The 18149-nt window shown below is 44.7% G+C and overlaps 1 protein-coding gene across 1 annotated transcript in view; it reads left to right on the plus strand.

The window, feature by feature from the left end:
• The window catches only part of Lama1 (laminin subunit alpha 1), a 131634-nt gene that overhangs the window by 37213 nt on the left and 76272 nt on the right, over positions 1-18149 (plus strand). Inside the window, 6 exon segments of the mRNA XM_028885123.2 lie at positions 9904-10146; positions 11172-11351; positions 14188-14277; positions 14678-14795; positions 16496-16674; positions 17299-17404. Coding sequence (XP_028740956.1) covers positions 9904-10146; positions 11172-11351; positions 14188-14277; positions 14678-14795; positions 16496-16674; positions 17299-17404 — 916 coding nt within the window.

An 18149-nucleotide genomic window follows, 5' to 3' on the forward strand; every position in this document is an offset into this window, starting at 1 on the left:
GGCATGTAGTGTATGCCGTTTGTCCAGTGCAGCCATCCCCCGGCCTCAGATCCTTTTTATTTTCCCCGTTTATCCAACACCAACTCTACTTTTCTCTTCCAAATCTTGGCCATGGCAACAACTATTCTTTCTTTTTCTTTAAAAAAAATTATTTTTATGTATTTGTATGTGTATGTGAAGCAAACATATGCCCATGGAGGCCAGAGGTATGGGGATCCCCTGGGGCTGGAGTCAGGTGGGTGCCAGCCAACTGATGTGCAAGCTGGGAGCTCAATGCAGGTCCTCAACAAGAGCATCTCTCCCTCATCTCTCCAGCCCTGACGACAGTTCTTTCCATGAATCTGACTACTCCAGGCATCCTATAAGTAGAATAATGCTATTTTTTGTAATTTTGTGTCTGGGTTATTTCTCCTAGTGTAATGACCTCTAGGATTGCCCATGTTGCAGACTGTATCAACATTTCATTGCTTTTTAAGACCAGATAGCTTTCTATTGTATGTATTTCCCAAATTTTGCCTAATCAGTCATCCATGGATGGATATTTGGGTTGTTTCCAACCTCTGGCTATTATGAATAATGCAGCTATAAACACTGGTGAATAAGTAACTTTTCAAATGCATCCACTCTCTTCTAGGCACATACCATTATTGGAAATGTTGAACCATATGGTAATTCTGTTGTTTGATTTTTTTTTTTTTTTAATAAGGAACATAACTATTTTTCATAGTGGCTCACTGTTTTATATTCCCACCAGGCTTCTTTTTACATAATCAAAATATTTCCTACGTATTCTTCATATTTACATGTTGGTTTTGGTGAGCTTTAAATGTACTGATTTATCAGCTCAGTGTCCGACAACTTTCAGATGCACAGTGAAGTGAGACGTCTCGAGAACGAAAGAGGAGTCTTCACGTAGGCTTCAGATGAAGAATTCATATCCAGAGTGAGATCTTGTTTGCACAAAAAGGGACTCTCTGATCTCTCCAGTGCAAAAGCTCTTAATGATTCAGTCAGTGACCAAAGGAAGGAAAACCTCCCATTACCGCTCTTAGCAGTGGTAAATGGGTAACTTGCAGGGTAGTGTTTCATGGAGTTGGTTCAGGAGAGAGTTTCCCAGCTCTTCCAGGCAGAGCCCTCAGTAGGGTTTGTGAGGCGTAGTGAGGGGGCCCTTTGCTCTCACGGCTTTCATGGTGTTTTCTTTTGAGGAGAGGTGTGGAGGAATATGAGGCCCTAAGCCTTTCATGACTGCTGCGTCTGCTAGGCCAGCACCAAGTCAATGTGCAGACTGTGGGGGATGTGTGCAGAGCTTGAGTTTTCAGCCTGGATTCTCGGTGCTGAGACTGGAGGGCAGAGTGGGAGCAAACCCCCTTCTCTTATAGGGAAGAGGGGCAGTCCAGAGGTGGGAAGCCTCCGCCCCGCCCTCTGGATTTTCTTTTCCATTCACATTTTGACTATTCAGGAAAGTCTTTAGGACCTCTTGCAGGTGTCTCTGCCCTGCTCTTTTGATCTTTTCCAAAGTCCTTACCGCCCTCTCTTATGGTCCCCATGTGTTAGAGTTCAATTCCATGATCTTCCATTACTGCTGGCCCTGTCCTGCCTTGGTTTATGATTCTCATGGGCTACCATGACCTCTGAGTGGTCCACATCGCCTTTCCAGTCTCCCTCTGACTCTCTATGCCCAGGCCACCTCGCATGCTTGCAATGGCTATATTCCATGCTGTGGCCCTGGGAGCTGTTTCTGTCTGCACCCGGTCACTTTGACTCTTGCTCTGTTGAAACAGACACCTGTTTTCTCTGTTCACTCTCACTTTTGGAACTTCTCTGACCACCTCTGCAAACTAGCTCCAACTCCCCGGCTACATCCAAATACCCTCCCAGCCCCTCTCATCCTTCTCGTGACTCAGGCAGCCTCGTCTACAGACAGCAGACCCTTGCTGCCACTGCTGTGTTTGCAGTACCAGCTCCTGTCCTTCTGACATGGCAGATACACAATCAGTGCTTTTCAAATGAGGCAGAAGCATAGAGTGGTTCTGGTGTGCCCCCTCTCAATGCCCTGTAAGTCTTTGTAGGGTACCTTACTGCCCAGGTCTCCCCCTTCTTTCTCATGGAAAAGCAGTCCATTCCTCCTCTGGAAGAGAGGATGTGTGGCCCTGGAGCTCCGAGTGCCTTTCTTCTAAGGAATAGGCTATTATCTTCAGAACACTCAGTCCCAATCACAGGTAAAGCTTCAGAGGCACCCGTGTCCCTCATCTGTGGGCTAGGAGGAAATATCACTTCCCAGAAAGCCTCCCCTGTAAGCCTCAGCCTCCAACTTTGCTTTTCCCCCCTGAAACATTGAAGGGGATTGTAGCACGGATCTTAACAGGTCTTATTAATAAAAACAAACCCAGAGCCAGGTACTGGGGTGAACGCTGAATGATCAGTGAAACAGAACAAGCCACAGCCACCTCACCTTGCCAATTCCTCAACTGATCTTGTTTCCTCAGACTATAAGCCTCTGAATCCTCATCCGAATGGATCTCAGCTGAACTGCTGCTAAAAGCTAAAAGCTAAAAGCTTAAAAAAGGCTCTAGTTCCTGGTCCTCATGCCTTATATACCTTTCTGCTTCCTGCCATCACTTCCTAGGATTAAAGTTGTGTGTCATCATCCTGGCTGTTTCCAGTGTGGCTTTGAACTCACAGAGATCCAGATGGATTTCTGTCTCCTGAATGCTAGGATTAAAGGCGTGTGCTACCACTGCCTAAGCCTATGTTTAATATAGTGGCTGTTCTGTTCTCTTACCTAAGTTTATTGGTATATCAATATAAGTATATCAACCACAGGGGATATTATATATTGTCACTCTGTTTTGACAGGAGCAAATTAGAAGCTTCATTACCAAAGAAAAACCTAGTCTCATTTCAAAGGTGAAGACTTCTATAGGTGGAACCTGGGCAGGTCGCGGGGGGGGGGGGCGGATAGGAGGGCTGCTGTATTGATGGGTCGGAGACTGGCCTGTCGCTGCATGTCACACCCACGTCACAGCCATAGCGCCCACCCTATCTTAGGGAGACAAAGACAAAAGGGAAGAGCCCCACAAAGAACATTTGGTGACAAGAAGGTTCCGGAACATGTAGTGGAATACGGAGAAATACACTTGAGACTAGGGATGAAGAACACTCTACTTTCCAGTTTTATCTTCTCCAGTAAAGTGGTTTAACATTTTTGTTTTGCAATAACATACACTATGGGTCACCCTCTGGTGGGACAGTGGCACCGGGGGTTGGGCAGCTCCCTGCTAGGCTCACTGGAATAGCCTTTCCCGCTGATGGGAAACAGGTCTGCCTCTGACAGACATCTTTAAAATTCCTTTCCCATCTTCAGATCACTGACGAAAGCTGACTCTTTTGGGCTTCTATCTCTGAGCTCTCTTGCTGGCCACAGTCTAGCACGTTTACATATCTCAGCACGGATCAAAAGTGAAAGTTCCTTGAGGCTCTGAGATGTTTCTAAGAGTTGTAGGGTAAGAAGCCTGCTTGGTCTGAGTTTATCGCCCCAGGCAGCCGCCCTTCCTCCACCCCCACCCCCATAAAAAGAAAAGGCAGGCAGAAAGGAAGGGCGGGAACCACTGGACTTTGACCCGTTTACTTCACGTGTTCGCATCAGGGCCAAAGTGAAAGGAAAAGAAATCCGAAATTCTCTCCTCGTTCTGAATTTTGTTCCTAATTGTATAGGCTGGTCTTCAGTGAGAGGACTGCAGTGTAAAGACCAACCCCACTTTACAGTAATTATTCCTGAGGGATTTCTCTGGAATCCACTTTGCCAACGTGCCTCCCCAAGCAAGCATCTAAGTTCCCCAACCTGCTGTGTCCTTGCTTGGAGGCTTCTCCTCGTGGCTTTGCCAGGTTCTGGGTGATGGATGAGCCTTCTATGAAGCAACTGCTTCTCTTTCTCAAGTAGGAAATGTGAATCCAAACGGTGCTTCGGAATTTCATCATCTGATAGTTAATTATCTGTAAGTTAAAGCTTACAGAGTGCAAGCTCGTTGCTTCCTCGGGGGATCAACCAAGTGATACGATTTATCAAATACACTATTCACGTGGGTGCATTTGTCTGTGACAAGTTTGTGTCACCCTGCGTTTAGTCCCCGCCAGAGAGGTAGGTGGGTCCTTCCACGTGAATTCCCAGAGAGACTTACACTTGTCATCAGCCCCCCCGTGGAGTCTGTGAGAACACAACAGTACAGAGAACTGCCTTGGAGAATGAACCCCTGACCTTGCAGAATGAGGTCTGTGCTTCGGTTAGATTTACTCTATTTAAGATGGAGGCTCACACCAAAATTCCTGTCTGGATTCTTCTGTGGAGAGGCGGCGTCTGATGTGGGCCGACAATATTTATGTGACATTGTTTATGTGTGACCCAGTGATCATTAACGAAGAGCAGTGAGTGGAAAGCTGCCATGAAGTGGATTTGGAAATGGCTGGATCAGCTGCTGTTTTGGCAGATCAGCAATGACTTAGACTCTGATGAAAAGGCTTGCATCAACAGTTTGTGTTCAGTCAACCTCATGTTGAGAGAAAAGACAGTTAGTTCGGTCTCTAGCATGTTAGAAAACTCGAAGCAGAAGTTTCGTGGATTTTATTTGGATAAAAGTTTAGGATTCTATATGTGAGCAGAATCTCTTTGTTTTTCTTCATTGTGTGTAAGATCTGCTTCTCAACCAAAATTGATGACTCAGGACTTCATTAGTCAGTTGAGGCTGCTGTAACAGGTACCACAGGGCAACTTGAAGGAGAGAAAATCGGTCACAGTTCTAAGGTCTAAGATCAAGGAGTCTTTGGCTTGCAGGTGGCTGTCTTTACTCTGGGTCTTCATGTGATGTTCCCCCAATGTATGTCTGTCCTACATTCTTTGTGTGTCACATGTGTATATGACGTGTGTACAAGTATGTGCACGTTTGCACGCCCGTACATGTGGAGGCCATAGGACAACCTCGGTTGTTACTACTCCAGCTCGGTTGTATTTAAAGTTTTCCGATTTATTTTGCGTGTGTGAGTAAATGTATTTAAGTACGTGTGTGCACAGTAGAGGCAGAGGATGACCTTAGACTCACTCCACCAGGAGCCGCCACTTGGGTTTGGATATGGTATCTTTCATTTTCCTGGACTCATAGACTAGGCTGGGTTGCCTGGCCAGCAATCCACAGGTTTTCACCCATCTCCAACCTCTCCAGTGCCAGGATTGCAAGGACATGCCATGGTGCCCAGCTTTTAAAATATGGGACGTGAAGACAAGACTCAGTTCATTCATCATACTTACAAGGCAGCAGTCTGCTGACTGGCCTGTCTTCCCAGCCCAACTCACTTGGCTGGAATTCACCAAATTGGCTACGCTAGCTGGCTGTGGAGGCCCAGAGCCCTGCCTTTCCCTACCTCTGCCTCCTCAGGGCAGGGCTGGGGTTACAAGGGCAGGCCCACCGTCCCATGTTGTTGGGTTTTTTGTTTGTTTTTCTACTGTGAATTCTGGGGCTCGAACTCAGACCCCCATGCTGCACTTTGCTGCCTGGGCTCTTTCCCATGCCTCTCAGTTCTTCCCGCAAGGACTTCAGTCAGCCACCTTTTGCTTCAAAGGCCTTATCTCTAAACGCAGCGGTATTCCGTGGTATAGGGTGAGAAGTTAGGACTTTACACAGGAAGTCTGGAGAGTGCCTACGTCAGCCCACGGCACGTCTTCGGTGGAGACAATTTATATTTAGAATCTTTACAGCATCCCCTTCCTCCTTATCAGAGTTGGAGCTCAATCCAGTTTCTTTTCTGGTTCCCATTTTGGAGAGCCTGAGACAAACGGAGGCAACAATGGCCAATAAAGAAAGTTGTATTTAGACCCTTCATAGCATCCTCTTCCTTTCTGTCAGGATCACGGCCTGCGTTCCTCTTTTAGTTTGCTTCCTGGCCTCTGATTTGAGGACCGTGAGGACGATTGAGAGATTGTGAGAACAATGACCTGCTTCCTGATGAAAGGCTTTTTATCAGCCTGTTGGTTAGCCGTTCTTGCCTGCAGACCTAGGCTTTCCCACCATGCTTGTCCTTCTGTTTGACATGATGTTCCACACACAGCTCAGCTGTCCCTATAAAATCTGGTAGAGAACTTAGTATTGCCTTAACTGCTACGAGCTGATGGGGAGAATTGGAAGAACTGGGTGGGTGCCCAGCAACAACCTCGAGTTCCTTTCATCCTTCCCACTTAACATCTAGAGACTGTCACGGCAGAGGGTTCTGATCACAGACTGCCTGGCTCACTTCCTAGGGTGCGGAACGTGGTACTTGTGAGATTCTCAGGAAGGTTACAGACCCTTTCTGTGCCTCAGTTTGCTCACAGAAGTGCAGGAGACAACGGTTCTTATCCCCCTCAGGATGCAATTGCAAGCTTCTAAGAGCTCTTTCTAATAAGTGGTAGTATTGCCACTGTAATTAACTTCGATACTCAAATGAATATTTATTAGTTGCCTTTGCATGCCCTCCATCCTTCCCCCCCACCTCCTCCCCCTTCTTCCCCTCCCCCGTGCCCATCCTAAGTGTCATGATAGAAACTGCCAAGTCCTGGAGCAACAGCTGTTCTGCATACATCTGGAGATATGAAGCTGGTTTAGAGGTAGACGTAGGGTCCCCTTGTTGCTGCTGCTGTTATTACTATAAAAAGAGATCTCCGTGCTAGGGGTGCCATTTAGGAGTAAATGCTTGCTCCCTGAGGCCATATGAGTCCTAGCTGAGGACCTTGGAAAGAGAATGCCTGGATTCCTGTAGAAACCTGCAACAATGGTTTCTAAATATGTAAAGCAGGCACAGAACCAATCCTGGTATGTTCATGTAGGATTATAGGAGATGCTTGGCTAACCCTTCTAACAGGCTTGTTGGCTCATCTCATTTTCAAGTGGGAAAGTGAGTGCAAATACATTTCATTCTGATGCCTCTGTCGCTGTGCATTGAGCTACCTGATCACCATTGCCTGGTACCTACATTTGCAAAGGTTTGTTTTGCACATTCTTATGGGAAGTGGTCATTGGCCCACATGCTCATTCCCATGGTGGAAAAACAGCCACACAGTGGTGAGCCAACGGGCATGTGCTCCTCTGTCTTTGTGTCTCAAAACCCATTTCGCTCCTGGTATTTTTGAGATGCTGTGATTGCCTTACAGAGGGACACAACTCGTGAACCCAGAGAGCCCAAGTGTCAGGCACCCATGGCATTCACAGGCTCACCTCGGCAAGGGAACACTTTGTGTAGGTGGACAATTGTTTGTACTAAGGAGAGAGAATTGTAGGCACGTAATTGGTATGTGATGGGTTAATTCTAAGGTGCTCGTGTGTTTTGAAATTAGGGAGTACTAGGCGGGGAAAAGCTAAAACAAACGGAAACCAGGAACTTCAGAGACAGTAACTTGATGCCCTGTGTTTATATATTCATACACAAACATATGTATGCATACCTGCAAACATGCAAAAGCTTTTCTGTACACATTTACATATATGTAATATGTGCAAACATGTGTAATATATGCAAACATCCCCCACTATACTGAGAGCAATGCTCCAAAGCCCCTCCACAAAACCCAAATCCAGTTTTATTTAAAACTGATTTATCAGTTACTTTTCAGTGTTTCCACAAAGTGTCTGATGGAAACAACTTCTTGGGTCCACAGGTGTGCACATGCACATGCACACATTCATACACTAAACACACATACTACACACTCACATACTACACACACTACACACACACATACACACACAGATACAAAAAGATTTTGGATACTAGAAGTGATGTTTGAGAGGGGGGTTTGAATAGTTGATGAAGGGTCACGTGACCATACAATCTGGCATCCTCTCACTAACCCTAGCATAGGATTTGACAGATTTTCGAATCAACATGAAAACAGGAGTTGTCGGAAAGCAAAACCCCATCTCAGACGAGTGAGTGAGTTGTGACTGTAAATGCCCGGAGTGGTGCTGGGCTGTGGAGAGATGGTGCCTCATTTGTGCTGCATCTGGAGCTAGAGATTAAAAAAAAAAAAAGCCTATTCAAATCTGACTTTCATCTGGCCACTTCCTGCATCCCACATCAGCCTTCCTCCAGTGCGCATCTTCCCTGGTTGATGGCATTGTTTTCTAACTAGTAGCTCGCACAGTTTTAGGGTCATAGCAGGGTGAATAGAGAGTGCACAGTTCATAATTCCTCACTCTTTCACCTGGAGTTCTTCAGTTATCATCCTGAATTAGTGTGGGGCGTTTGCACACCCAATGGTCCTATGTTCATCCACCACATCCACTGATATTTTTATCAAGGGTGCCTGTAGTTTACTAAGTCGTGCGTGTTCTGCATGTTTTGACCACAGTATAATGGCATGTGTCCACAGTGATGGACCACAGAGGGTCATTTCATATCCCTCCCTCCCCTGGGTCCCAGACGATCTCTGGTCTCTTCACTGCCTCCATAGTCTTACCTTTTCCAGAATAGCCTACAGTGAAAACCCTGCAGCAGGCTGCCTCTTCAGAGTGACTTCTTTCAGTTAGTGGTGTGCCTGTAACTCCCCTTCCTGTCTTTTTTGCCGCTGTATAATTTATGTGTCTCTCCACTGATTGGCATGCCATTTGGGTACACCATTTACTTATAGAAACACTTTTTATTGCGTCTAAGTTTGGACAGTTATTTTTTTTGTTTTTGTTTTGTTTTGGGGGGGGGGGTTGTTTTGGTTTGGGTTTTTTTGGTTTTTCGAGACAGGGTTTCTTTGTGTAGCTTTGCGCCTTTCCTGGAACTCACTTTGTAGACCAGGCTGGCCTCGAACTCACAGAGACCCGCCTGCCTCTGCCTCCCGAGTGCTGGGATTAAAGGCGTGCGCCACCACCGCCTGGCTGAGTTGGAGTTGTCTTTTCAAGTTTTCGTTTGGGTAATTATCAACAAGCACGGTTATTGGTTCACACAGAGGGTACTTATAATTTCATATGAAACTGTGGCACTGGCATCTCATGTCTTCCTGTCGCTCCACATCTTGGCCAGCATTTGGTACTGTCTGTGCTTTGGATTTTAGCCATTCTAGTAGACTGTGATGAGCTATGTTTCTCACATTCAGTGTTCTCTCCAAATCACTACAAGAAACATATTTAACGTTACCAATAATGTAAAGTAACACTGCCGTTGTCAGATCCAAACAGGAAGACCCAGAAACAGTGGAGCAATCCCGTATTAGTACTAACACCGAGAGTGAGAAGAATTGAGCATGTGTGTTGTTTTTGTTGTTGTTTATTTTGAAAACAATACCACCGAGAGTACATGCTTCTCCTTGCCAGGTGTGAATAGTTGTACTCAAAAGCATAGAAAGATGCAATCGTGTGATGATGCTCTCCAGGAACACTCTGGCCTTCGAGCATTTGCAAGTGCTGATTCTGTTTAATATTTTATACATTTCATGTGTACAGCATAATTATTTGTTGCACATGCACACCATGAAATAACCACAATATATCGGCAACCCCAGCATTATCATCTCAGTGTGTGTGTGTGTGTGTGTGTGTGTGAGAGAGAGAGAGAGAGAGAGAGAGAGAGAGAGAGAGAGAGAGAGAGAGAGAGAGAGAGAGCGAGCGAGCACAGGTCTCTCTGTTTAGTAAATTCCAACAGAGTCCGGGATTGTTACCATAGTAACACTGTTATACTTTGAACCTGCACATCTTGTCTGTCCTGCACAACTAAAATTTGTACCTAGCATCTGTCCCTTGTCCTTCTTCCGGCCCCTGGAAACTCCAGAGCTCTACATTGTGTCTGTGAGTTGGGCCATTTTGGGTTCACACACGAGCAAGTTCCTGTAGAGTTTGTTGTCTCGTGTTTGACTTATTAATTCCAGATCGAGATTTTCTAGTGTCTTTGTTTCAGGTCTTTCAAGTTGCATATATCATCATCAAAGCCGCCAATGCCCCTCGACCTGGAAACTGGATTTTGGAGCGATCCGTGGATGGCGTCAAGTTCAAACCCTGGCAGTACTATGCAGTCAGTGATACCGAGTGTTTGACGCGCTACAAAATCACTCCAAGACGGGGACCTCCCACTTACAGGGCCGACAACGAAGTGATCTGCACCTCCTATTATTCTAAACTGGTGCCGCTTGAGCATGGAGAGGTACTGTGTCCATTGCAGAAATGGCTTCTTGTCATCAGAGCCCCGGCTCAAATGGTACTGTGTTATCCCTCATGGAAGCCTATGTCAAACATTCAAAATCAATCACCCTTAATCCAAAGGTGTGCATGTGGCTACCTCCCTGTTTAAAGTAGCCTTGACGGTGCCTGTTTTATCTGGTTGATTTCTTCCCAGCATGCAATTCCCTCAGTTTTCACTCTGCTGTATTTGAACGGCCCAATAGTTCCCTACCCCTGACAGACTCTTTCCTTAAGATCAGGGCAAGAATATGTGTTGTATTAAAGAGAAGCCAGGCGAGGTGGCATAGAAGTGTAATTCTAGCTCTCCAGAGGCTGAGGCAGGAGGATCATGAGTTGGAGGGATACATAGCCAGACTTTGTCTTCAATACAGTAGATGAAAAGAAGAGGGCAGAGGTACTTCTGAAAGGTGTAGTTCCTCGTTCTCCCTCCTGTTCAGGGGTTTGGAGGATGGGGCTGCCCATGACTTAGGTGCTCAGTCTACGCTTCCATCAACTCAGAGTGAAACAGAACCCACCTGTCCGTTCTTCACTAGCACCTTGCTTGATGAGCGAACACTGTAAAACTCCCACGTGCTCTCTGTGGCGGGAGCTGGGCATGACACTGTAGAGTGGACTAAGACAGCAGCATCCTTATGGTTTGAGGCACATTTTCCTTACCCTCTCTAGACTGTTCATGGCATTGGGCATTTGCTGTAGCATAAATGGTAGGTCTTCAAAGACCCTCACGATGCAGGGGGAAGGGCATGGCTGAAAGAGTGACAGACATCTCTGTGGTAGTAGAGTGGGTAACCCACAAACTGAGACAAAATGAGGGTCGCTGCTTATGAGGACCTACCGTATGTTAGATGGGGTGTTTTGTGTTTGTTTTGTTTTCCTATATAGAAACTAGCTTTTAGATTTATCTTTGTAAAGACTCGGATGCAGCTAACCAGCATGCCTCGTGTATGATATTGGGCCGAACTGACATGTGCTTTTGGCTGTGTCCAGATTCACACATCACTCATCAATGGCAGACCAAGCGCTGACGACCCCTCGCCCAAGTTGCTGGAATTCACCTCAGCACGGTACATACGGCTCCGTCTGCAGCGCATCAGAACACTCAATGCGGATCTCATGACCCTCAGCCATCGGGACCTCAGAGACCTTGACCCTATTGTCACCAGACGTGTGAGTGTGGGGTGTGTCCCTCACCACTGGGAAGGGCTTGTTTCAGGGCGTATTCTTTCCTTTGTTTCCTTTTGGTTGGCCTTTGCCTTCCCAACCATCCTTGTTTTACTAATGACTGCCACCTGTCCTTTGTTGCCAAGCCTTGTAGGTGATGGCCCCAGCAGCCATTCCTCAGGCCTTCCTGCTCCCTCCTACCTGTCCCCATAGTGTGATCACCTAGAGAATGTAATGGCCTTTGTCCTAAAGATCCTAGTCTGGTTCCACATCCAAGCTTTAGCAACTCTGGCATTTTAATTTTTTTTTTATTTGAAGTGATAAAAGTTGAGAAATATTCAAGAAAACATATAGATTTTAAATGTACAGTTGAGTATAAAATGTCAACAAACATTTTTATGTCTCTCCCACCTCTTTGGAGTAAATTACTAGGTTGTGGGACAGTTATATATGTAACTCAGCTGAACTTGTTTAAAAGCCCATGCCACATTTTAGTCAGACCAGCAACACTGGCGAGCCCTGGGCCAATCACACAACAAATATCCAGAGTTGTCAATCAGGTTCAACCGGGGGCTGTTGAAACGTTGGGATAGCACTCTGTGGCTCCTCCTGGTAGTGTTTATTTGTATTTCTCTGATGACCAGGGTGAGCTTGTTAAGCTGACTTTTTTGGGTTTTTTTTTTTTTTTTGGTCCATTTTCATGTATTTTTTGTTCAGACCATATTATGCATATCATCTCATTGAATTTTTCTGTTAACTTTTGAAACTATAACTTTTGATGAACAGAGATTTCATTTTTGGTGAAATCCATCTTACCATATTTTTGGTTCTGTTTTATTTTTAATACTTTCTGTATTCTTTCAAAAAAAATACTTGCTTTTGCTGGGTTTCCAAAGATGTTATTTTATCCTTTCTTCTAAGCAGCTTTATGGTTTTGGCTTTAGCATTGATAATCCACCACAAATGAACTTTTGTGTTCGGTGTGAATTTGGACTCAAGGTTCCTCCAGGAAATGTCATCACTCCAGACATAATTGACTTTTGTATGTTCTTGCTGGGTACCATCTGACTTTATTATTCTGAGTCTGTCAACCCATCGATCCAGTGGTCTATCATCATGCCAGTAACCAGAATTTGGTTACTACAGCGTTATCTAAATCTCATGGTCAGGTGCTACAGGGTCCAGATTGCTTAGGCTGTTGTAGATTCCTTGAATTCAATTTTAAATCTGTATTTTCTGTATATACTTTTGTGTTTCTGTGTAAACATATTCTTTGTGTATGTGTGCCCTCAGAGGCCAAGAACAGGTATTGTATCCACTAGAGCTGGAGTTATAGGCAGCTGTGGATTGCCCAACATGGACACTAAGAGCTGAAGTCTGGTCCTCTGGGAGAGCAGGAAGTACTCTTAAATGTAACTATTTAGCACCCCCTATATTATCTTTAAAAATATTAGAATCAGTTAGTTGTTGTGGAATATTAGTTTAAGATGTGTTACATCCATTTATGCTGTGGAACATTTGTTTAGTGATGCAAAGGTGTGTTGCATTCTTTTATGTTGCACTTGTTTAACTCTGTGAAGCTGTGTTACTGTGCCTGTCTAAAACACCTGATGGTCTAATAAAGAGCTGAACGGCCAATAGCTAGGCAGGGGAAGGGATAGGTGGGGCTGGCAGGCAGAGAGGATAAATAGAAGGAGAAAAAGAGAGGGAGGAGGAAGAAAAGGGGGAGAGAGAATGTCAGGTGCCAGCCACTCACTACAGAGTAAGACATAAAGAAAGGCATATAGAATAGAGAAAGGTAAAAACCCAGAGGCAAAAGGTAGATGGGATAATTTAAGTTAAGAAAAGCTGGCTAGAAACAAGCCTAACTAAGGCCAGGCATTCATAAGAAAGAATAAGTCTCTCTCGATGTGATTATTTGGGAGCTGGGTCGTGGGCCCCAAAGAGTAGAGAGTAAAATAAATAAGTAAAGCAAACCAACAACAGTTAATTTCTACCCAGAGATAAAAAATGCTGGCTAAGATTTTCATTAAGATTCCATTCTTTGGATCAATATGGGAAGAATTTTGGAAGACATTTAAACAATATTGAGTCATCCAACCCATAGACTTAATGGTATTGTCTGCACTTAGGTGGCTCTGCCTTAAGTCCCCTTGATGATATTTTATCGTTTGTTAGTAAAGCTGTTACTCAGAGATGCAAGAAGAAAACAGAGACATGTGGTATGTGTGTGCAGGACTGAATCTGCATCATTCAATGCTAGCATGATCATGCGTGCAGATGTCATACCAAACAAGTACTAGAAGCAGCCACTGAGGTTAGCGAGGTAGTCATGCCAAATCAACCAATAAAAGTAAAGCACATTTCTATATAATGGCAGTGAGCATTGGAAAATAAAGATAGAAAATGTGTTAACAGGAAGACACAAAAGTATGAGGCAGCGACGCAAAGTGATGTCAAAGGAAAGACACAGCTCGAGCGCCTCTGAGACTCTCCATCTTGATGACGATGTATCCGCCTTCCTTGTGCTCACCTCAGTAGTCCTAGGAAATTGAGCAGCGTGAGTTGTGAAGAGGACTGTTTTGGCTTAAGGCCAAACTACGGTGGAAAATTCTTTTAGACTCTCCTAGGTTCTGTTGATGATCGGACTTGAGCATTCTTGGTTTGAACTAAGCACCAAGGTTCTTTGTGTGTGAAGTAACATTTTCAAATGCACATGTACTTAATTTAGAGTTCCATAAGTCATTCCTGAGCCCAGCTGGTGTTTGTGGGGTGCCATCGTTTTCCTTGCGCCAAAGTAAAAGGGTTTCTCACTTCTGTTTGTAATGCCCCTTTTTCTCAGTATTACTATTCGATCAAAGACATTTCCGTTGGAGGGATGTGCATTTGCTATGGCCACGCTAGCAGCTGCCCGTGGGATGAAGAAACAAAGGTTAGTTCTAGTGTTTTATAGTTACTGAAACCTCAGTATAGAATAATAATTATTCTGTTTTTGATGCTGAAAAATATATTGGTAAACATCAGAAAATCATCAAGCAAATGATGATAAAATCTCTTAATAACTATCTAGTCAGACTGTTGACACAGATTCCCAACGCATCCTTTTAAAAAACATTCTTGCCCTTTAACCCATACCTTAGTTGTGTTTGTAGTCAGGTTATGTGTGTATCTTCTCCAGAAGTTAAATGCCTACTTGTTTGATACAGTCCCAGATGCCTCCCTGTAAAGAGTGACCACATACTGTCTTCACGTGATCACTTTTTTCCCCCTTAAATAAAATTAAGAAAAAATACAAGTTTTTAGCTTTCATTTTGTGTCCTTGTTTTGCTCAGCAACTGCAGTGTCAGTGTGAACATAATACATGCGGTGAGAGCTGTGACAGATGCTGTCCTGGCTACCATCAGCAGCCCTGGAGACCTGGAACCATTTCATCGGGGAACGAATGTGAGGGTGAGTAGACTCACAGCGTAGAGAGGCAAGACTCCTGCTTTGCATGCTTAAGCTTATAGCATCTTGATTATTATTATTATTATTTTTCGAGACAGGGTTTCTTTGTGTAGCTTTGTGCCTTTCCTGGAACTCACTTGGTAGCCCAGGCTGGCCTCAAACTCACAGAGATCCACCTGGCTCTGCCTCCCGAGTGAGTGGTGGGATTAAAGGCATGCGCCACCATATCCTATCACGTCTTGACTATGATGATGATTAGATAACTTGATATTTTTAGCATTTCAAATACTGCCCAAAGCTGCGTGTCACCTTGGTGACATTTAAGGGCTACGGGTGTATCCTTATGGATTCTTACCTAAGTTTCTTTGCCCCTGTGTTTGTTTATGGGCTGCAAGTTTGAAGTTGAAATTAATTAGTTAGTTATGGCGCTGGAAATTGAACCTATAGGAGTTCACCATGCTAGGAAATGCCCTTCCATGAGTTACATCTCCAGCCGTAGTCACTTGGGCCAGTGAGTTAGCTAGGTCCCCAGGTAAAGGCACTTGCCACCAAACCCAGTGACCTGGGTTTGAGCACTGGGACCCATGTGGTGGATGGCAGGAACCAACTCCCTTTTTGCTGTGTTTTGATCTCCACATGCAGCTATGGCCTGCACGGGCCGCCCCCCAAATCCTCTAAAACACACACATACAAATAGTAAATAAAGGTTAAATTTAAAAAAATATATTTCACTTTATCTCCCTCCTTCCCACTTTTTACTTCTTGGCATGTTTTTTTTCCCCCTAAGAATTTATGTTCTATATGAATGCATTCCTATTTTCAATGTTTCTTACATGGAAAATGATATAATAATGCATACCATTCAACAGAATTGCTTTCTTTTAGCCATTGTGTACTTTTTTATTTAGCTTTTTCCATATGTCTATGTGTATTTTGCCTGCTTGTATGTCTCTGCATCCCTTGTGTACCTAGCATCCAGAAGAGGGCATCAGATCTTCCAGAACTGAGGTTATAAATGGTTGTGATCTGCTGTGTGGACATTGGGAGTTGAATCTGGGTCCCCTAGAAGAGCAGCCGGTGCTGTTAACACCTGAGCCACCTCTCCAGCCCCCAGAATTGTTTTTTAATTTCGGACCTGGGCTCCACATTTACCAAACAAGCAGACCCACACTCCAAGCCTACCATATCACTTTTTTTGAGGGGGAAACAGGGTCTGCTTCTCTAGTTCAGGCTAATGTCAGACCCGGTTCCACTTCAGGTTCTAAACCCTGAGATTACAAGTGTGCACTGCCACACCCACCCAGTACATTTCATTATTTTGATAGCAAGTCCCATTTTTTCCCTCTAGAATATTGCCATTATCTTTTCAAAAAGCATTTATTTATTTAATGCATACGGGTGTTTTGCTTGCATGTAGTCTATGCCTAGTGTCCAAGGAGGCCAGAAGAGAGCATAGGATCCCCTGAGACTGGTATGAAGGATGGTTGTGAGCCACCATGTGGTTGCTGGAAACTGAACCCTGAACCTCTGGAAGAACAGCCAGTGTTCTTAACCACTGAGCCACCTCTCTAGCCTTTGCCTGTGTCTTCTGGCATTATTTCTGCTAGAGTTTTAAAGCACAGACACTTACTTCATGGAATAAAGGCTTTCTTTAGGTAGGACACATTATGCGTGTTAACTGAGATATTAAAATATTCTCCTAGAATGCAATTGTCACAATAAAGCCAAAGACTGTTACTATGACGAGAATGTGGCAAAGGAGAAGAGGAGTCTGAACACTGCTGGGCAGTACCGTGGGGGAGGGGTTTGCATCAACTGCCTGCAGAACACCACAGGGGTCAACTGTGAGACCTGCATCGATCGGTATTACAGACCGCACAAAGTAAGTGTGCTTCTTCCTGCAGCCCAGCTCCACTGCCTTCAGGGTGGAAAACACACCTCATTAAGTCTTGACCCCTATTCTGAAGGATCTTTTCCTTTCTTTATACTTCACCTGAAGAGTGTTCTTTCAGACTTTTGTCTCCTACCGTGGCTTGCTGTCTTGCTCAAAGTGGGAATATGCATGCATTGTTATTTAACTTGAATCAGGGTCCTTCGAGCTATATGATTGAAGATAATCCTAGCTATATATGTACAGACTCGGTTAATAACTAAAGGGGCCACACCTTGTGCATAAGATGCACTCACTCAACCCTCCATTGACTGGTAGGTTCATTGGCAATGCTCAACTCTGGCAGTTATAGATGGCAGAGAGGGAAGGGGAACTGTGGAAACAAGAAAAGATGACACCTTGTTGGTGATACTAACTGCTGTCCCCATCAAAAAGGTGTTTAGAGCCTCTTGCTTGGGGACGTTTTATCTTCCTGACACCTACATCCTCCCGTACACAAAATCTCTGCAATAGTCTCACCTGCAACAGGAAGCTGCTACCTTGACATTGTGATTATTATTTCAAATAATGCCGTTATTCCTGGTGAGGTCATCCAGGACACCTTCTGCCTTTCAGGTATCTCCTTATGATGACCAGCCTTGCCGTCCCTGTGACTGTGACCCTGTAGGGTCCCTGAGTTCTGTCTGTATCAAGGACGACCTCCATTCTGACTTAGCCCATGGTAAGAACTTGGTCTGTTTTTATATGTGCAGTTGATCCAGGGTGTACATGTGGACTGTCAGTGTTGGGTGGAATTATTTCCGGGATGTTTGAGGAGATGACCCTGTGTGGATTCTTTTGTTCACCAAGTATTTATTATCTCCCACATGCAAATTGAGCCATCTGATATGTGGGGCTTTGGGGGCCACCTCATTCTCTTCCTCTGGCTCCAGGAGGGTCATGTTGTGTGGGCGTCACTATTATAGTACTTTCTATTATGAGTAGTATTTGTTTGGCTACATCACATTTTATATAAGTCTTTATCAATTGATGAATGGCTGTATAAAGCTTAATATTTCTATTTACTGGGCGTATCTAAAACATTGACTGCAACTGTGATATGCCCACTCACCCATCATTAGTGGGTAAACCTTGGGTTGATTTGTACCTTCCGTCTGTTATGACTAACAGGGCTGTGAGTGTTCGCATAGTTCCTTTCGTGGGTGTGTGTTTTATTTTACTCTGGGATCAGGAGTGGGTTTCAGTATCCCATGGTAACTCTACCTGTGGGTTTCAATCTCCGTGTCTCTCTTTACACCAGCACTGTAGCAAACTGTGGCCTTTCGGCCCATCTGCATAGTGTTTCATTTGAACGGAGAGAGCTGGGGACATTGCATATGTGTCGTCCAGGGCTGCGTGGGAGCTCGGAGAGTGCCTTGTTTAGTTAGCTTTACCCGAGATTCTGCTCAAGGAGGGAGGTTGCAGTT

The sequence above is a fragment of the Peromyscus leucopus genome, chromosome 13 (genome assembly GCF_004664715.2).
Source record: "Peromyscus leucopus breed LL Stock chromosome 13, UCI_PerLeu_2.1, whole genome shotgun sequence".
NCBI lineage: Eukaryota > Metazoa > Chordata > Mammalia > Rodentia > Cricetidae > Peromyscus > Peromyscus leucopus.